Below are 22,255 nucleotides of genomic sequence, written 5' to 3' on the forward strand. Positions count from 1 at the left end.
GTACATTCATGCATTCATGTTATGAGTTCAACACCAACATATGACTTCTGCTTTTCTGAGTTATGCTCGGTAAGTTACACAAAATCACTTTATTAAAACTGTCACTTCCTCATTAGGTTTAGGTAAAATCATGAATTGGTTACCGTTAGAAAATGATCATGTTTAGGGGTAAAATACATTCTCTTTATGACACCACTCCTTTTTTAGTTATATTCAGGCGACAAAGATTTTTTAATTAGATTTAGTTGCCAAAGCTGCTTGGTTGGGATCAGAAAAATATCACTCATAGACCCTTCACACTGTGATGCCAAAGGGTCCTGACAAAGCTCTAGTGTGACAGGCTTTGAGACCTCCCCCACTGCTGTTGTTCTGGAGGATTTGGGAAACTTCACCATCTAATACTGGGGGGGGGGGGGGGGGGGGGGGGGGGGGGGGGGAATCATCATCTTGAATGATGAATAGATAAAAATGATCACATAATGCTCACTATAATCCCAGTGATCTCAGCTGTAGTGTGAAGTACATGCACTAATGCTCTTATCCAGTAGATTAAGGTCAAACTAATAGGCGTTGGCATGTGCCATAATGCTGAGGGGGATCCAATACAGAGACATTTATCCAATGCAGATAATGTTAGTAAAAATCAGTATAATATAACCATTGTGGCATCTAAGTTTATGATCCTTTGAATTATTCTCTGACTTTCTAAACCTTACCATATGTCAGGGGATTCAGAGACTGTGTGCTATTTACTGTTATCAGATGATTATTGTTATTATCGTTATTATTATCATTACTATTATCATTGACAACAAAATAACTCATTATTAAAGGCCCGCTGTGTTATGAGCTGCGTGTTCTGTTGGTACATCTAAGGTGGGCTGTTTCTGCTAACCCTTACCTGTACCATAAACAGGTCACTACTCTGGGGAAGTGATTATTCTCTAGCCTGGTTAATGGTCCTTGCTGACAGCACTTAATGAAAATTAATGGCAAGCTTTAGGATGCCATGCAAACACAAATAGGGTAGTGTCTGTATTTCCCTGTATTTCTCCTTTAATATCATAGATAGATAGATAGATAGATAGATAGATAGATAGATAGATGTAACAAAAAAGGCAAAAGGCTGAACAAAAGACACGGCTGAGCCAGATTATCAAAAATACCAAACGTTAACAAAACAAGACTATAGAAAAATAACAAAACAAGACTATGAAACAAACAAGACAAAAACAAGACAAGACTGTGAGAACGAAGACTATGACTATGATTAATAAAACTGTGAACAACAAGACTATGGAGGCAAAACCTGACCTGACGAAACACACAAAAAAAACTGTGGCATGAATGGTAAGGTGAGGATTTTGCAATGAGTGCTGGAAACCTGGAAACTAAATACTGTGGGGAGGTGATTGGTGATGAGGTGGAGCTGTAGAACAGAAAACAGGTGACTAGAGTGAGACTAAATGACAGGGGGAAAAACATGACCAGAACCTGTAAACATGGTGAGAACCTGAAAACATAACAAAAAAAAAAGAAAACAAGAATGTCAAAACATAAAACGTGACAGTATGCATGTGAAGACTAAAAGTTCAATGATAAATCAAACCCTGATGTGCTAGTACAACAAATTTACTTGACAAAATGAACTCCTTGAAATATATGTGTCTAACATGAACAAACGCTTGCCAAGTTTCTGATGAACTACGTTGGCAGATTTCTTGCTTTATCATCCTTTCATTGGACAGGCCAGGAAAACCTGCTCTAAGAGATCATCCTTGGCTGTAAGCCTGTGAGAATCCCATTAATGAGCATGAATGAATGTCTTGGAATACCATGATCCTGACAACATGGACTGGATCTGCAGCATCTTAACCAGGCTCAGTCTAAAAGATTAGGTTTTAGTGGATTTAAAGGTTGATAGGTTTTACTTCCTGTCTTTCAGACAGACGATTGCTTTCGCTGCTGATAGAGCTCATATTCACAGCTGATACATCGTTCAGAGTGTCCTCCAGTGTGTGGTGTTCACATTTTCTTTCATCAATTGTAAAATTCTGATAAATTATATTCATTGTTTTTTGTCTCTGTCTTTACAAGTAGATCACATTGTTGTTCAATGTATTTGTCTATTTTTGACTCAGACAGTAGTTTTTAAAAAGTGTATCTGTGTCATGTGTGTGACTTGTAAGTTTCATAGATCTTATTAAGGTCAGTCTCCAAATTAGCACCAGCTCTTCCCTGACTTATCTGAATTATCGGCAGCTGGTAAGAATTGACTATAGTTGCCTACATGTGAGCTGAAGGATCTGTTTTATAGGGTTATTGTTAGGGTTGTTTGCTTCTACAATTTTAACAACAACAATATTTCCGAACCATGTGTTTTAGAATTAACAAACTACATCAACATAACCAGTCAATATTTCACAAAGACCGAGTTTATTTCCATAACTGAGATTTGATCTGCAGGCTAAATATCCATTAAACAATTTAACAAGGGTAGCACAAATAGCTCAATTAATTCAAATAAAAATTATGGGAATTACACCTTGGGTGTATTGTTCCCATCAGGTGGTAAAGTATCACAAAGAGCCCACAGACAGTTAGATTGGTCTACAAAAACATGGAACATTATTCATTCACTTTAAGTGCATAAAATGTGAAACTAAGATCAACACTGTCATAATCAATATTACTTTTTTTTCAATATGGTCTTTGACTATTTTCCAATTAGCTTTTTTTTTTTGCTTGTTTGTTTGTTAAGCACTTAACACTGACCTATGAATCGTTGAAGCATAAGAAAGGCACCTAACTCAAGGGATGACTCAGTGTTGTGTCTAAACATAACAAACAACTCGACAAAGAACCAGAGTTGATTAGTATCTTCAGGCACTTTGCTACCATTAGCCTGTGCGGTGTATGATGGATGGTCGCCTTCAAACAGCCAATGTGTAGATGATGCAGGAACACCTCTGCTGAAACAGACTTGATCGAACACAGAGGTAGTTTATTGGTCACCAGGTCTGTATCAGAATTACAGATAGGTGCATCAAATCTGGAGAGATCTGTATCTGATCTGAGTCTGTGTCATCTCTCTCCCACTGAGGGTGCTTTTCTCCTTATGTAGGGTAAACATTCCCCTATCTGGTGACCCTGGGTGGGTTCAATAGTCTGGATCAAAGATATATGTATGCCTATATATCCCTGGTTAGCTGTCCTGGTCATTCTTAACTGAGGGATTTATGCATGGGGTGTTTCTCCAGATGTTTATGTTTACCATTCTCCATCTCCTGTCTGGACACATCTAACATACAAACCTGATGTCTTTCTGAACCTCTGTGTCAGACATCTCACTTGTTACAAAGACACATAATTATATCCCAAATCTTTCGCTGCATTTATTTAGATCCAAAATATCACACAGTTTTGCAGATAAGAAATAATGTTTTTGCGCCAAAAGGTTAGTCCGAAAGAGCTATTGGCTGAAAACTTGGCATATGTCAGCATGGTGAGCAAGGCCTGAGATGTTTCTGGCCTAAAAATGATCTACAGCAGATGAACAGTATCTGAAAGTGATGTCCTTTAGAAATTGGAAGAAATCCAGCAAAAAAACTGCTGCAGGACCTAATAGATCCATCTGGCCCTTTAGTTGATCCATCTACTGTTCACTGAAGCCTAATCAGAAATGGTCTCCATGGAAGGGTGGCTGTCAAGAAGCCATTCTTAAGGAAGGGAAAGAGAAAGAAAAGGCTGACCTATTCCAAATAGCACAAGTATTTGACTGAAAATCACAGGCAACAGGTCTTATGGAGGGATGCCAGAGCCCGAACCTCAAAATTATTGAAACAGTGTGGGATCATGTTGACAGAGAGCAGAACAAAAGGCAGCCAACATCCAAAGAATAGCTTTGGGATGTCCTTCAAGAAGTCTGAAGAAATATTGCTGAAGACTGCTTAAAGAAATGTACAAGAAAGCTTGTCTGAGAGTGTTCAGGCTGTGTTGGGGAATAAAAGTGGTCATATAAAAATTTGACTGTCAAGACTTTCAAGATAGTTTTGGCTTTGTGTACGGTATTTCCATTTATGTATTCACATGTTTCAATAAATCACTTCAAATATTTACTGTTTCCCTGCCAATATATCAGTAAAGACTGCCTCAAGACGTGTAATGCTGTGTTTCAATGAGAGCTGAGGCTGACTACTTATTCCTAGGAATTTGAGGATGAAAAATCCTGGCCAAATATTACAATCGTTCCAGGAGCTGCAAAGCAGTAGGATGTGTGTTTTTTTTTAATTTACTGAATAGCAAAGCGACACTGATCATACCAAGGAGGAAATATTATTTTTTTTACTTTGTTTACAGAATTGCATTTGACTTGACTACAGACTTGATTGTATTTTGATGACTTATGGAGGGATGATGCATGTACAATTTTACAGATTGCTACAGAGCAATCAGTGTTTATTCTTACCTAGTTCCCTTTGGGAATTCATTTTTCATAGTAAATCATTTCAAGCCATTTATGACTAGACATAAAGTCATGACCAAAATGCATTTATTTCAAAACCGTTGTTTTGTATTGCTCTTTTAATTAAGATTGATTTTTATTTCTTTTTTTGTGTGTGCATTTAAATCCCTGCATAAGTGGTTTAACCAAGCTACAAAACATGCATATTATTAAACAGTCCCTGAAGTGTTCCTCTTTTGCAGAGTCAGAGAAGCCTTGGTGAATGTGTAGAATTTGTACATATTTAGTTAACTAAAAGCACTGAAAGAAATATCTCTTTCAACAACATTTATTTTTACACAGATGACATTGCAGCGATGAATAGAGAATGTGTATGAGCAGATTCTCTAGAGATAACTGTCACGTCTGTCAGATTTAAGCCTGTGAAGTGTGCATGCTATAATGCATTAATATGTATATTTACATGTTTGTTGCATCTACCTGTATTCAGTCACACTGATCATCTCATTATAGCACAGTGGTCTGCAGGGAAACCACAGCTCCCGAGATTCATATAGATGGTACTTTGTCACTTGAAACCCTCACCCTAACCCCAAAACCAACCTGGCCATCAAGCCTCCCAGATCTCAGTCAGATTGAACTTCTGAACAGACCCAATCATTGTAATTCTCCCGGAAAATTACAGCTCTGAGACATAAGAGATGTTCCCATGTGTCTGGTCTGTTCTTGTGCTATTCCACGGAGGCCCAGCTAAGATATTAGCAGTCGATACTTGCTCTAAGCATATGAAACCATTGCAATTTATAGGTCTTGTTTTTGCTGATACAGCCCTGCTGTCAAAATCATGAGCGTGTGCACACAAACATCGGCCCTTCTGGAGGCACGGAAATGCATACAGAGCAGACACACCACACAGCGCATGAATGAGTAAGGGGGAGAATCTCCCTCTATTTCTTTCTCTCTGCCTCTTTTTCCCTGGCTGTTTATCTTTTTCTGTCTCTCCCACTCCCCAATACCTCATGCCATTCAGAGATTATCTTGTTTTCCTCCTCTTGCAAAAGCAGCAAACCCCATGAAGCTGGGATTTATGTTGGAAGCAGTCATTCACAACCATTCAGCTGTGTTTTTACAAATATTTTGTTGCTTCATGGAACTAACTGATATATTGCATATTGCATGGTTATAAGAGGGGCAGAGTTTTATATTAAGAAAAATATATTAGCGATTGAGGATATTCCACAAATTGGAATAGTGTGTTGGACTAACTTTACAGTAGATTTCTGCCAACCTGTGGCGTTACTATGACAGTTTGGACTCAATTTATGTATATTTATTCTTCTTTTCCTCTTAAGTTTGATTTTACCTGCCTCTTTTACATGTTTAACTTTTATAGAAGCACTTATGTCCCTTTGGGTCGCCGCCATTCTTTTAATTTCTAACTTAACCATGCCTCAGTGGATTACCTTGTAAATCATATATTTCTCATTTATAAATGATATCTTTCAGTTGGCCACAATGTAAATGCCAAAATCTTAATAGAGAGAGATAAAGTACAGGTGTGAGATCTTAAAGCTATCAAGGACTGATAAGTCAAAATGATAAACTCCACAGTCGTTCCTCTGGTGGCCCGATCTAACATACCTGTTTGTATCAAGCCACATTGTCAATAGCACACAGTGATTTGATCTCTGCCTCTGGGTCCTGTGATAATTACACTGCTAGAGCATCAATAAGGATTTATTGGGCTTCACTCTACAGTGTACAAAAGAGCTTGCCCTTAATCTTCGTGGGGCAAGAGTCTTCGACTTGTTAGCAATGTGTGAAAAGCTCCATCGCTTCTTTATCCTCTACTGATCATTAGCGGAAATTAGCATGAGCTGGAATGAGATGAGTGCAGGTGCTGCATGAGGAAAAACCAGAATGAAATAAGTACCTGCAAAGTTCATTCTCCTGGACAAATAACCACCTCATGACTGTGAGGAGCAAATAATGGGGTAATCAGCTGAGCATGGAAGGAGAGGTTTTCCTTTAACTGAAAAAACTCATCCAAATTCTGACCACGGTGGTGTCTCCTGTGTACCTCAAATTGATTCCACTTTTCACATGAATGGAAATAAGTTACACTCACTCATCTACACAGATAACTTTTCATCAGTCTGTGTCATGTGAAGCAAAGAGGACAAACACAGTTAAATAATTGCTCATACATCCAAGACTGGGATGGGAGAGCTTTTTTTAGATTTTTCTTTTTTTGTGTCATGACTGGAGATAAACTGTACAAAATCAGGCAATGGTTTGTCAGATTGTATTTCAAATTCCAATTGAATTGTAGTGTGCTGACACATAGGAGAAAAACTGCTTTACTACTGAAAGCAAAGTCACACAATCTAAGTATGTCATCCTTTTGCATTTTAAAAATGCAGCTCATGAGGTCTTCCTTTTCACCGTAGCCATGCATGCTATTTATTCATTTTGCCCCAAGCTTTTGAGAAATGGAGTCTAAGGAAGCCACATAGTTTAAAATGCTGTTTTCTTCTCATTTTACTTATTCTGTTGTGGAAAAATGCTTATCTGACAAGCTTTGGGTTCACTGGTTGGTAAGACACAAACAGAAAGAAAGAGTTAGCATATAGTGGACATTATGTACCAGGTAAGAACATGGCTAAAAATGAATGTTGATGTTGCTTTTTTAGAGGATGTTTGTCAAAGTACCTTTCACTTACATGGAAGACTTTACTGGTTAAAGGGTTTAATCTAATAACCTGTCTTGTCTTAGAAGGTTAGTTACCAAGCAGAATGACCTAGAAGTAGATATGATGAGAGAGAATCAAATTCTCTAAATGCAAAGGAAAGGATCTTCAGTGCTTTTTTGTTATCTCCTTTAACATACCATAAGACACACTGAAACATAATTCAAGAAAGGAAAATTATGTAAATCTGTCCCACCATTTCAGTTGGAATTAGTGTAGATACAATAAATCTGAGGACAGGTGTGAGGTGAACAGCACAGGTCAAGAACTTCTGATAACATATTTTGTGACTTTTATCTTTACTTTTTCATTAACCAGCCATGAATGAAGTAATATTTTATAGCATATCTTATTAGAATTATATTTACATAACAAAGCCTCAGTAAAACAAGATGACTATAGAGTGTCTTCAGTCAGGTTCTTCAGGTTTAGCTGCAGGACAGACAGTACAGGAGGTCATTCCTGCCTACAACAATGGCCACTGACTCTTTGTAATTAAAATTAATTTCTTATTTATTCTGTAAAGGCAAATTTTCCCCTTTATTTCTTTCCTCACCCTCTTGTTGTTTTCCAACAAAGTTAAGGAAGAGAGCACATGAGCATTCAGGAGGTAATCTTTTTGACTATTCAAGCAAACCTTCAGTGTATGGGTAAAGGTCAATATAGTCTCAAGGGTGTTATGCTTTCTGTCAATACATGGTGCTCTTAAGCACGCTAAACTATCTGTGTGCCCGTGTCTTTGTACATCTGTGCTTATTCCCAAACCATCCAAATATAGGTCATAGGACCCTGTATGTGGTGCCCTTGGCCTAAAGATATGAACTCTAAGGTCTGAACAAGGTGACTCCCACAGTGTGTAATTAAACAGCAAACTGCCTCACTAAACATGAAGCTGTCCTACTGAGCGCCTCCTCGCCCTGGCATCTGTTCCCGACACCAGGCCGGCTTCCTTCGCCCATTTTTCAAGTCTCTCTTCACACTGTCAAAGAAGTCAACAAACTAACAGGAGAAGAGGTGCTCCATGCCATCACACTGACAGGTTATAAGTCAGGAGCTCTGCGTGGAACTCACAAAAAGGATTTCGCTTCCCCTAAAGTGACACATCCAAAAGTGCCTCATTATACTGAATCTGCCACAGCTCTGTGGTACCAGTTATTAGACATCAGCAAAGAGCACACTTTGAAGTTGAGGTTTAAGTATTCTTTGTGAAAAAATGTCGTGAAATGTCATGAAATGTCAAAGACAGCAACACTGAAATAGGAAGTGGTGTTTTCTCAGTTCTGTTAGCTCCACTAGTTCATGACATGTAAGGCATGATTCAACTTATAAATTATATCAACTTATAGCATTGGATGGACATATGAACATTTCAGTTTAGTTTAACCCAAAAATGTAAGTGTGAACGCAGGCACGCGTTTTGTCTTCATACAAGATCAGTCCTGCAGTGTAAATGTTTTTGTCAGTCTGTAGTTTGCCAATTGGAGCTGAAGTTATCATTTTTTGTTGGCAAAATGATTTTCATAGGCACTTAAGTTCTAGTATTTTCCAGTACAAGGAGTTTCAGTCGAACTTTGAATTATATCCTTTATTTATTTCATTGTATTTTCCTTCAGACAGCTCAACAATAAATAGATTAAGAAGATAGCGTGCAATGAAATTTTGGTAGGGATCATTATTAGGGAGCTTCCGTGCTTCAAGGGGAAACCAGAAATAAAGCCATTGAGAAAAATCTGACATATTCTGCATTCATCGATAGTTAATTAACCTCTACAGAAATCTTCTTTGAGGCCAAGTTAAAAAATCAGAAGTGCTGTACATGTGGCCTGATCCAAGCATGCAGTGTCGACTTAAACACGACAGAAAAAGCCACAATGTGTGGTTTCAAAATCAAACACTCTCACACTCTGCTACAAGTAATGAAACCTTATATTTGTGTGGGTTTGAAAATGATTCTGTGCATTGGTGTTTAACCACAGTCACCCGTATGAAATAGCCTGAGACCATCTGCGATTTATGATTCGCTCCCAGCCTCTGGCAAGCCAGGCTGAATAATTTACATTGTGCTGTGGCCTACGTGCCCAGAATGTTTAATGCCAAAAATAGAGGAATGAGGGGAGAGAATGGGATGAGGGGACGGAGTCAAACGAGCCACCACTAAGGCTGGAAAGTGGCACAAAGTGGGTGGGTCGAGGGAAAGGGAGCGAGGACATGCTGAGTAATTGGCCAAATGTTGCTGAGTCACATGGAAGTCTTCTTGTGAGCCATACTAATCAGTGTGCCTCTAGTGTGTCACCAAGACATGATAAACACTGTATGCAGGAGACTTCCCACTTCCTCTTTGCCATGAGAAAGTGATGTTTGCACCGGGTCTGTAATCAGTAGGTGGAAAAAAAAAAAAAAAGTTGGTGGAAAGAATGGAAGCCATCTTTTTTTCCCAGCAGCTGTCAAATTCTATTCATTCATGCTTAAAGTCAGAAATCGAAAACATCAAACGAACAAATGACTCAACAGTACATAAGCCTTGGAATAACAAATTAATATGAGAAAGAGGAATGAAAAAAATGTGTTCTGGACTTTTCAGGAAATCTGTATGGGGGTGTGTGTTTCAGAGTGTACATATTTGAAAAAAGGCCAGTTTTCTCCCTCTGTGCCTCCTGGCTATGAACCGTGGATGGCTCTGACTCTCTCACAGGTGAATGCACCTTAACAAATGTTCAGCCCCACAGCTCTGCATTCTCCCAACGGCCCTCCAAAAACTGCAAGGGGAGGTGAAACCAAAAACATAATAACCTCTATTCTATAGGGTTATAAGCATGCTCTCATTTAAAAAAAAGGTTGCAAACACAAAGAGTCATTAACATTGTTAGAATTACAGAAAAATAATGACATATCACATAATAATGGCTAAAACAAGGGACGCTATTTGTTGCTGACATAAAATGTGTCCTTGAGGATGCTTTCCTTGTGTCTTTGCTTGCTTACTTTTTGTGTTCAAACACAGATTGTGTTCTGCGATAATCTTCAACTTGTGCCAATCAGCCGACCTAATCACATTGGGGATTTAATGAAAGTGGAGGACCACAGGCAACACAAAGTTAAAGTGAGGCAGATAAGAAACTCCAGTGGCCTGTAATTGCACCTCATTGATCTGCAGAGTTTATAGATCCTTATCATCTAACATTATGTAAATTATTCCTCTTTGCAATAGCATTAGTAGACACACTTGTGTCTATACGTAAGACTCTAAAATGCTTTGTGCAAAGAGGCAAGAGTGGTAATGAAACCTTAATACAAGACTGTATTTATTCAAATTATTATTTTCATTTTAGAGATTACCTTAATCCACTGCAAAACATGTCTGCCGTTTTGTTTTATCTATGACAATTGAACGTGGGTGGTTTGAGAAACTTTTCTCTTATCTTTCCAGACATCTTTTTTTGAATTTCTTTTTTGTTCAATATCCCCTGAACTAAACTGGAAACTCTCTTGCTACCCATGTTCTACCCATGTGAGCTTATGTCCACTGAGACCCCATGGGCAGTTGACAGATGGCACGGTACTGCCAACACAGATGCCCACCTCTTATCTCACACATCTTTGCCAAGATAAAACACATGAAGCAGGCATGGGATCAAACAGTTGGGGAAAATAAAATCTGAGGAAAATGAAAAGCAAAAATATAGTGTGTCTAATCAACAAAACTGCATTACGTCTATATTGTCATCCCAGACAGTGCAGCACAACAGTACTTTGTGCACTACATACCTCATTTTTTTAATTCAAAGTGTCTGAAACTTGTTCGGATTTTGAATAAAATAATGTAGACAAACTGATCTAAATGCACACTTTTCAATTTCAGAAGTCTTAGGTGAATTAGGAATATTAAAGTATTAGGTAGCGTAGCATAACTGGCAAAAAAATCCCACAATTCCATTATTGGTTATTACATTATGTCATTCATAATTGAAATCTGTCGCAGAAACTGAAAAAGAAATCTGAGCTGATACTTTTGACTTCGCTCGAATTCTGTGGTCAATAGCTTTTTACATTTGTCTTTTAATTATAAGGGTGTGATTCAAACACTGCATTTCAGCACTAACAGGTAAAATAAACTTTAGATTATTCATTCTATACTATAAAATGAATGCATAATGTCTGACATAGTTAAATAAATACTTTTACATATCTAAAACCCAAGCCAAGGGTTGGTTTATGACATATTGTATAGAATTTGAGGGTACAAATTTGCAAAAGCACTGGCGAGGTTCTAAAACACTGACATAACTCTGGAATTCCACTTCTCCCCTGTGCAACCAATACAGATACAAATGCCTGTTTCCTGCTTGTTTGACATGTTTCAAACATTTAGTATATCTGGTATTGTGTATATCCAAGCCCAGACACCTCAGTTCCAACCTGAGGTACAGTATGTGAAACACAGCACTCCAGATTGGAAACCAGCTTGGGGTAAAGGTTAATGAAAGCGACCTGCAAAACAGAGATTTGCACTAACCACATCTGCTGTGGAAACCTTGGCATCATTACAGCCGTCTTCATTTATTCATTTTGTTTTAGAAAAAAAAAAGTTTCATTTTCACATTGCTCAACATTCACCACATAAGCTGTTCCTGGATATTTGTTTGATGATTCACAGTCTTGGGTGAACCTTAGGCACGCAGCGTTGGGCTGAAAATTGCCTTGAGGCAGGTTGAGATGATTCTGCCAGGCTTAAGATCAGAGGAAATTAAAAAAGAAAAGAACACGAGAGAGAACAAGTCCCAGTCCAATGTGAACACGGGAAGGATGGAGCAGAGCTGTCTCTCACCCTGGAGATAGCCTGAAAATAACTTGAGGTATCAGAATCTCTTAAACAGAACACATACACCTAAAGGCCATAATTTTCACTGATACAGACTGGTTGTTAAAACATCCACAAAGGTTTCATCTGTCATTGGAACTATTTTGTTAAATCCTTCCTCATTTTCGCTCCATTATGAGTTTTTCAACATTCGATGTGGAGTTTTTGTTTGTCAAAATGGTTCAGTGTTAGTAAAACAAGATAGATGGACATGCACACACACTTATTTCTGTGTGACTCCCCACAGACATACTTATGAAGCTGATCTCAAGTAATGAAAACAGGAAAAAAAAATCGGACATTTATGAGACTCATACTGCAAGTAATTGATTAAATATTTGTTGAACTGTATTCAGACATTAATGTGTTTGTAGAACTTATATATGCATGATATTTGTTACTCACATTTCATAAATGTTAGTTTTTCTGTGCTTTGGTTTATAGTCACAGTTGCCACATGTATATCTAGAAATATTGTGGTTAATTTTATAATAATACAGTAAATTAAGTGTCTGTGAGTATTTGTAGGACTTGTGTTCCATTTGATTTCAACAATTGTCTTTGAGAGCCCTCTATCAGCACTGCTATTGAAAAGACTGAAGTCCTCAGCAACAGCGACCTGAAAAATTGTTCCTCATATGAATGTTGCTCGGCAACAGACACAGTTCCAGTTTGGAGAGTGTTTTGGTAAATATTACTTTTAAAAAAACAATGTTTTGCTCCTGCAAGTCACAATTACTCATGACAGGGACCAGATACGGTTGGTTACATGGTGTCAAAACAAAGATTTCTTAATTTTTTTCACAAGAGAACAAAGGAAGTGATATTTTTATAACCTCAGAAAACCAACTACTTTTTTGCCTCCCACCTCTTTTTTTCCTACAAGTTTTAAATAAACCAATGAGCAATTCATTGATGGGGTAAAGAGATGGGGTAAACCACACACTTGTTTTTCTTTAGAGGAGAAACCACTTCTGTCGCCCACAGGCTGGCACTGTCGGTATCTCCATAACTTCACACAGTATTAATTGTTTCAGAGCCGTCAGCAGAATGGCCTCTGCTTGTTGAACTAAATCCAGAGGTAAAGTCATCTGCCAAATTGCACGGCGGATACAGAGGCTGGACTGCAGTGCAAAATGCTGAATTTTAAGATGGTTTTTGAGATTGTCTGGATTCTTTAAAATGTGCTCTGTAAATTGGTAGCCAGCACCGAGTGCAATGAATTGGGAACCTGGACAGTACTCAGTGGGCAGGTGTATCAGAGCTAATTGCTAATTATCAAGAATGGCTTACTGTAAAAAGAAGAAAAAAAAAGAAAGAAAAAAATGGACCAAGTTGTCTAGGGAGCAACTCTCATTGGCACTTATATTAGACACGCTTAGTGTTTGAGAATACAGTTTATAAGCTGATCAAAAGAAGATGGGTATTTTTTGGAGCTGTCATGTACTGTTAATTAGTGCAGGAAGGATTGCAGGAAATAACACCCCCTTCTAGATGAAAAAGCTTTTTGAAAAGACTTTCATGAAAAAAAGTTCCGCTTTCCACAGTAAAAGACACGTCATTATACTCGAATTTGCATTTAGTCTATTAGGGATGGCCTCAATAACTTCCAAGGACAAAAAAAAACAAAACTACGTGGAACGTGCCAAGCAACAAGTGGAATTCAAGTGGAATTCAAGTGTTTTTTTGGTGGTAGTTTTGATGTTGTTGCAGAGTTTATATAAATATGTGTGTCAAACTAAAGTAGAAACAAGCAGAAGGTGTTTTGGGGAGGGTTAAGGGTCCTATGTGGCCCCTGAAAAGCTACAACCCACCTCAGATAACTATTCCTCCAAAGATCCCCTATTGCAGTGTTTCTGATGTTGGTGATGTTGGTGGTGATTGAACTCTCCTACAAAAATCAAGATGTGTGTCCAGATGAAAGTGAACGTTCGTCTAGTCTCACAAAATAACATGAATCAATGTTGTGTTTTGTCTGTATTTCTTGTGTTTCACGGCACACCATATAGTGTGAAGAGTTGACACCTGCAGCCTGCTGTCATAAAATAGCATAATTATAATATGCCAGGTTATGTAATCTGTTGTCAAGATACATCCTTTAAAATGTCTCTTGTCATTTCATTTATGTACAGTGACAGGATGATACCTGGCCCTGTATTTTGAGCCTTATCCCCACCATTTGGTGAGTCACTGTAACGGCTCAAAAAGACAGGTCAAAAACTTAAGGTTTGTCTAAATAACACACAGAGACGTGCCCAAAGTGGCAAATTATTTATCCCACATTGTCAGTACATTGCAGAGACAGTATCATATGATTCATATCATTTTCATACTCATCAAACAATTCAGTGACTCCTTGTGCCTTATGGATCAGACTATGTAATGCTGGAACAGGCCACCCTAATCAGAACAGATACAATTTACAATAGAATTAAGTTAATTACTACCAATGCAGCTAAATGTCCCCAATGTTCTGACCATCCCTGCCCTTTTCCACTTTCTGAGAATATGGTGAGGCATGACAACATACCTTGTCTTAATATATTGTGGATCCCACGCAGGGATCTAAATGAAGTTGCCACTTTATTCACTAATTCTACTAAAACAGTTGCCAGCTGAACAACTTTGTAGCTGAAGCTCCTTCCATCTGTGCCCCTACAACAAATAATCTTTCAAAGTCACTTAGATCTACTCCATTTACCATCTTGATACAAAATCAGAATCAAGTCAGCCTGTTCAGCATTTTTATACATGCCACACAGTTTAATTGGACCATGCAATGCACCTGTGTGGGAACATCTGCATTCATTGTGCCTCTCCACTCACTGATTCATTCCTTTTATTCTTCAATTTGTCACCCATCTGTAGCTATATCTGAAGAAAGGGACAACATGGATTGGTAAGCCAGAGCAGATGCAATGCACATTAAAAATTTAGCTGCCTATTTCATCCCTAAATACACCCAAGCTTAAAAGGCAGCTGGGCTGACACAGAGGGGGGCATTGCATTTCTAAAACAAGTTAGTGCAGAATGTTAAGTAGAATTTTGTTCACCGCTTTTTGATGAGGAGTTTGATGAGGAGAGCAGAAACTGAAAAAAACACAGAAACAAGGTATCAGCCCTGGACAGTTCCAGGAGTCTTCGTTGCACTAAAACTAACAACTTCAGCACCATGGACAGCACCCTGCAGCAGTGTGCGTTTGTTCACTCGATACGTTAGCAGCTTTATGGTGTGGAGGGTCAGACTTCTAGGTGTTTATTTGTCAGTTGAGGAAAATAAATTCCAGACTCTAACCGCAAACTTAACAATAATACCTTCAAGCCAAACCCACACTATAACTCAGACCTAAATGCAAGCCTAAAACCGCCCAAAAATCCCCAAAGATTATCCAAAATGCCCCCACTTTCCTCAAATATATTCAAAATGCTCATCACAAAAGCGAGCATAAACCAGTCAGAGAGGGAGATAGAGACAGAGAATATTAAGATCATCTGGTGTTCAAGAAAGTAGACACACGTGTCGTTTTCATTTTGAACGGCATGATATTTCTTAAATATTTCCTCACACTCAAGCAGACAACGAGGCTGCTGAAACGTGGTTCTTTAACATGTGGGTGAGGATTCACAGTGGTGCCTGTCATTCCATTTTGTCTAAGGGAACATTCCTTTAAACCATTCCACCATCACATTCAACTCATGACGCACCCGTGGACGAGCTCCTGGATCGTAGTCTCACCAGAAGAGGGCATTCCGATTCTGCCTGACAAAGTTGCTTTGACATGCAGACGTGATTAACAACAGCGTCACGTTGCATTTCAAACCGAACATCGGTGAGAACGAAAGGAACATTGGGACAAAAAATGTGGCTGTTTGGATGCCAATCCCATGACACTCGTTGACTGCGTGTCACAGAGACTTGGGGATAACCTGGTATTACTTTCCTGTAATGCGCGGATCGGACTGAGCATCCTTTAAGAACAGAAAACGAACAAGGTTTACTGGGAATCTTAAGGCTGCTTGACTTCAGAGGGAAATAACGTCCTTTTTTCTTTCTTTCTTTCTTTCTTTTTTCTTCGCATCAAGCCACCGCTTCTGTGAAGTTTTGTGGTCGGATTTTCGCGGAATCGCTTTGCGCATGCAAGACTGACATGACTTACTTGGATGTGGCTTCCTTATTGTCTGCGCCTACTGCAGTGCTCTTTTTGGCAGTTACTTGAAAAAAAATAATAGAGCGACCCTTTGCTGCGAGGGCTTGGGAAAGGAGTTCTGAAGCCGGATTTTTACGCTTTCAATCTGGAGTTGGGAGTAAATGACATTCGCTCCGGTTCAGTTGTACGGTTATAGGTGCAAAACTAAACCGGATAACATATCCAGGTCCGGGAGAGTAAAGGGCAGGTGCGCTTTGGAGTCGGCGGCTGCGCGGAGAGACCGGACTAGTGGATTAGGACGATACCTGTCTGTGGAGAGCGCATCATGCGGACTCGGATGTCGCGCACCAGGAGCCATTAAAACCTGTAGGCTGGAGCTAACAGATAAGCGGATATGGGTAAGTTTTTGTTTCAGTCTTTAAGGGTAGCATAGGCTGTTGCAAAAAACAAGCTGACCCCCTTTTTTTCTCATAATGCACCGCAAAACGTCTTTTGACTTCCGATTGCCCAAAATGAGATGATTGCATTAAAAATAGACAAATCCTCAAATACGCTCTTGTGTGATCTTTAGAGCGTCTTAGCGTTTCTAATAATCTGGTTTGGAAAGCTTGAGGAATGTGGCTGGAACCTGCCAGTCGCAGAGCTGCAATGTGCCACCCACCACCCCCACCCCCCAACACCTCTTACACCCCCATTCGTTTCCTGGTAGCACGGTTTAGTAGAGACTAGGATAGTTATTATTTGTTTTTTCAAGACTACGCGATGAAAGATTCAACTCAGAAAATGCGACTAAAGCAACAAATCCTGTTTCATTAAATGAGGACTGTCGGTTGTTTTCTTAGCTAGTTAGAGCGCCTGGACTGATTGATATGGACCGGAATGCAAATGACGGTACATGTTGGAAGCCAGTCAACTTTATAAAGCGTGGCTCTGCATAATCATTTGCCTTTTTGTCCTCTCAGTATGCACGAATTCAGCTATCCAGTAGCATCCCAGTGCTAAAGCCTGACCCCCAAACTCTTCGGTCGTGGGGGATTTTCTTAGTGGACTGATTTCCATCCCCGTCGTGTTCTGCACCTGCTATCAGGAGAGACTCCTCAAAAGCGAGCATGGAACTGTGCGCCTGTGTATCGATATGCTTTATGTGTTTGTGTGTGTCCGTGCATCTGAACGCATTTTGATATCACATTTATGTGTTCGGCGCGCGTGCACGTTTCCCCATCTTATTCTCACTTCTAATCAGAACTTACCATTCCCCCACTCATCTGTTTCCCGCACGCGTGCGCACAGTCACCCACTCACGAGCCACCCCTCATGCCCCCTCTCATTTAGTGTGTAACCCTCTTTCCCGCGAGCTCCTTCTGCACCTCTTGCTTTTCCATCTATGATTTTGTCTAACGTGACTTCGTCTTTTAAGCCTTCCTTAACCCGTATGCACATGACCAAGTTCAATGGTGGTACTGCGAGACCGCATGATATATCGACCCACTGTAGGTTACTGCACCACATCAATATGAACTACAACAGCACACAAAGACACGTAACACAAACTGTAGAAGCTCAGATTATTTTTAATTTTGCCTGACTTGACAGAACATATCGGAAAGCTCTTTGCGAGGTGCAATGAGTGTTACTGCGAATGGACACACGGCTCAAAATAACAACTTCTGGCAATGTATAGCCATGCATTTGCCATGCGTATAGCCATAATTATTTGATGTTTATATGGTATTGTCTCTGTTTTTTATACCAGTGTAACTGACCGGGAGCCTCTTCATTAACAGCACAGCACTTATGTTTCATGGACCAAATCATTAGAGATCTGGCTCTCAGAAATAGAACAGTGGGTTGGAGGTGCAGTCTGTAGAGCTTTGAGAGGAAACTAGAGATCCAACTGGCATTTCACGCAACATCTCTGCATTTAAATAGCAAATTGGCTGTAACAGGAAGAATTACTTCATGTCTTTGAAAATACAAATTTAAACAATTTTGGTTTTAATTTCCCAAAGTGACATTAAAATTAAAGAAATATTTTCAGTGGTGTGCCTGTAGGTTCAGCATAGCTCAATTATGGCAACAGATGACATTCTGCTGGCCCTGCAGCGTCCAACAAGCAGCACTCTGCAAATGTCAGTTGAAGCAAGTGTACAGATGAGATCAACAGGCCCTGTGAGGGCAGTCTCTTGGCTTTTTTATTTGTACATTTGCCTATTTTGAAGAGGAAAAAAAAATCATGGATTGTGAGAGACTTTAGAGAAGATATCCATGCAGTGTTTGTGCCTCGTTTTGGAGTACAGTGGCTGAGTACCACAAGGTTAAAAAGGAAATTCAATGATTTCACGTGTTTCAGGGTTTCTAGAAATATCAAATGACAAAGTTTTATTATGATCCCCCTCAAAATGTAAAAAAACAGTGTTCCTGCAATATTTCAGGGTTTTATTGTGGTTATTATGTTTTGCGGTGTTTCAGCCATCAGTGGATAGTACTGCACATAAGACAAAATGCAGTCTATTCATCACGCAGTGTATATTAAGCCTAGAGCATAATTTTCCAAAAGCAGTATTTACATGTTCTCAAAATACTCCTTATTTGTAACTGCAATCATTTTAGTTACACAAATTTGTTGTGTGTGATGTAGCAATATGTTTCTGTGTACACTCGCCATAAGGAAAAATCACCAAATTGTACAGGACACAAGGCAGGTTTTTAAGATGTAACAACTAATTACTTTTGAGGTAATTTTTTTTCACAAATGCAGTTGATAATCTTGTTCGATTTGTAGTCTCTTGAAACTCATCAGAATGAAAACATTTTAAATACAACAGACATGTCAAAACATTCATGCAATATTCTTGATACAAAGGTACTTTTACTTGTTGAATCTCACTCTTTACGATGGTAGCATTGGAGGTAATATGAGCGTGACACAAGGCATGTTGGATTTTGCAGGCAGAAAGGTCTATGGAAAAAGCAAAAAAAATGACATTCTAAATAGCATAGTCAGTTTTGCAAAGAAAAAAATATATAAATCACACTTGTTAAAACAGTACTTTTCATGAGGAAGTTGATATACTTAATGCAAGATGGAAAAAACTGAAAAAAATTCAGATTTCATTTTATTAAAAAAATAATTAATCTGAAGGCCTCTTCATTTTCCTGTCAGAAATGATCATGTTGTGTTGTTTTCATCTTCATGGAGGCTTTGCTTCCGGTTTACAATTTCTGAGCTCTGTTCAATACACTCATACAAAAACAATTCTCTTTTCAGTCTTTAGTAACACTCCACTTAGTAACACTTACGTTTTCTTAAGATTCAGTTGGAAATTACAGTGAAACATGGCTATGGTTTCATTGGGAAGTGTTTTGTGTCAGTAATGCATATTGCAAAAGTGTTTGCCAACATGTGATCACACAATCCAATTTGATGACAGAAAGTGAAATAGCCACACTGGTCGACAGCAGTAAATGCCACACACGTTATGCAGTTACAAAAGTTAACATGGTTATGGCTTGAACATTTTTATATTCATGCATTTTGATTCTTGCCATGTCACGTGAATGCTGTCCTACAGAATACAAAAGCCCAGGGTTTCATTACCATCTCATGATTCACAAACATTGATTGTGACACCATTATATACATACATGCACATATTACATGTTCTGGATTCGATGATGTTTTTAGGGATTCAGTAGAAGTGGTCATCTAGCTCTTAAAACAATGTGTTTGGAGCCATAAATGGCTAGATAAACACTACCCCTTCATGTCCAAAAGAGAAGGGGTACCGAATTGAGCTTTAGGGCCAAGAGGAGAAATTGGGATTGTATTTAGATGTCTAAATAGGCCCTGATTTTAGGATAAAAGTAATGTGAACATTGTGAAACATGTTCACTGTCTCATAGGTGGCAATAAAAACAGATTGATGCACAGTTATGACATTTTCTGCCTCCTCATTGACTGTAAAAGTAAGTAATTTGAGCCAGGCATCAAATAGACACTTAGTGCAAAGCCAAAACTCTCCCTTATTAGCCCTAGCACTAGCAGATTTAGAGGTTGCTGTACTTCAAGGTGTGAGTACCTGGAACACAAGTGCTATTTTGCAGTTTCCTGCCAAGCTTGTGTCAGTGTGTTTAGTTTTCAGCAGAATACATCCAGCCCACTCCAGTGCCATCTTTTCTACTTCTTCATTTTTCTTTTTGTCTCCTGGCAAACAATAGTGTGGTGCATTATCAACACTACCAGGAATCACTTGCATTAAGAGCACTACCTTTCTAACAGCATTAATACGAGGTGGCATTAATGTTGTAACATTGTTGTATAACAGTTTTATTATCACATTAGCTTTGACAGCCGTAATACTTATGCATAATTGTGCAAAATATCCATGATAGTCCCTACAGTGCTGTTCTAGCTAACCAGAGTAAGAAATACAAGACAAACAGCAACAGGACAGAATGTTTTCCAACCATTGTTGAAATGGGTCGAGCTTGGCAGGCTTCACTATCATCACAAAGATAATTGGAGACTAATGAGTTGGCTTAGGCTGATTTGGGGGACATCCTTCCTTATGTGTTCGGCTGCTGTCCAGCCTCTATGGAGTCAAGACTGAGGCTGGTAGCAGTTTTGTCAATGACAGACTGCAAACAGCAATGAGGCACTCGTGTGTGCTCAAAGTGCACCAGTTAGTGAGTCCATTTGCCAAGTTATTAAGCTACATTTGGTTTTATTTTAGGTCAGCAGTAAAGTGCACTTACTCCCTCTATGTGTTAGGGTTGAGAGGCAGAAATAGCTATCTTCTCCTGCTGACGACAGCAAGGCTGTCTACTACAAAACAAAGCACTGCACACATGCCTTTAGAAATGGTTTAACTTTTTTTTAATCATCTATCTTCTTTTGATAACCCCAAAAGGTGACAGAAAGGTGATAAACACATTGATATATTTCCATATCTAATACCAAAAAGTAGGCCAAAAGAAATATGCATCATAAAAGGTGGATTTAAAAGCAAACAATAAGGGAAAATATTGGAGAAGAGTTCAAATGGAAATCAATAAGAGATACAGGAGGACAGAGATGGCAGTTATGACCACTTACATAAAAACAGAAGTCACATGATAGAAAAATCCTCATGGCTACAGGGTTCAAGGGATGAAAAATTCAGTGTGATGGAGACCAAAGGAGAAACTCCATGTAGGAGATTCAGCAAAATAAGAGCAATGATGAGAGATACAGCAGGTAAGAGGTAATAGAGACACAAACCCCTTGAGTGACACCTCAGAGGATGACTTATGCTGCTTTGAGAATAAGATTAGAGGAAGAGTAGGAAAGGAGATGGCTTACAAAGGCATTAGTACATAGATCTGTCATTAAATCGCATACAGTATCAGTAAGGGGGAGATGGGGTGTCTTGTGAAGCAACCTCAATCTGTAAAAGATGATAGAATCGCTCCTAATAACAAGTATATTTTGCATATGGGAGAGTATTTTTTTCCACAACCTCTTAGAATAGAAGGACAGCATTTAGAATATACTCATGTCTAACAACCCAGCATTTTATTCTCTAGTTAATATTTTTTTCTTTGAATGCATCGTACTTCAAGATTGTTCTATCACTCAGCTCTTCTGTTTTCTCTACCTACTTTCTCTATCAATTGTAAGCTTTTGAGGCAACAAATTGTCTGAATGCAGAAATGCTGCATCTTGTGATTACCCTCTCACTCTTTCTGCAGTGTGTAAGTTAAAGTTTCACAAAAGTGGGATCCAAGATGAAATATGATTGATGTAGCTGTTGGTATAATCAATAGCCAGCACAAATAATCTGCACAGTACCATGGTTCCCTCCATCTGTAAGGAATGATGAAAGATTCCTCTGAAAACAAACAAGTGTTTCTCTTTCCACACACCCTTAGACTCAGACAAATACACATACAATACCCATATGGGCTCAACAGATGCTTGGTGATGAGTGAAATGGCTGTATTCGATACCATATGCTGTATAATGCCTCTCAGCCACTCCATGTCAGACACTTAT

The 22,255-nt window shown here is 38.9% G+C and overlaps 1 protein-coding gene across 1 annotated transcript in view; it reads left to right on the forward strand.

Moving 5' to 3' along the window:
- Nucleotides 1-15,828: 15,828 nt before the first annotated feature.
- LOC140277323 (leucine-rich repeat transmembrane neuronal protein 4) overlaps nucleotides 15,829-22,255 on the forward strand; it is a 105,469-nt gene continuing 99,042 nt past the window's right edge. The window contains exon 1 of the mRNA XM_072372298.1: nucleotides 15,829-16,619. Within this exon, the coding sequence (XP_072228399.1) occupies nucleotides 16,616-16,619 (4 nt within the window). The 5' untranslated portion in view covers nucleotides 15,829-16,615. The remainder of the gene's footprint in view (nucleotides 16,620-22,255) is intronic.

This window comes from Leuresthes tenuis, unplaced genomic scaffold (genome assembly GCF_036924035.1).
Source record: "Leuresthes tenuis unplaced genomic scaffold, fLeuTen1.0.hap1 SCAF_19, whole genome shotgun sequence".
Taxonomy (NCBI): domain Eukaryota; kingdom Metazoa; phylum Chordata; class Actinopteri; order Atheriniformes; family Atherinopsidae; genus Leuresthes; species Leuresthes tenuis.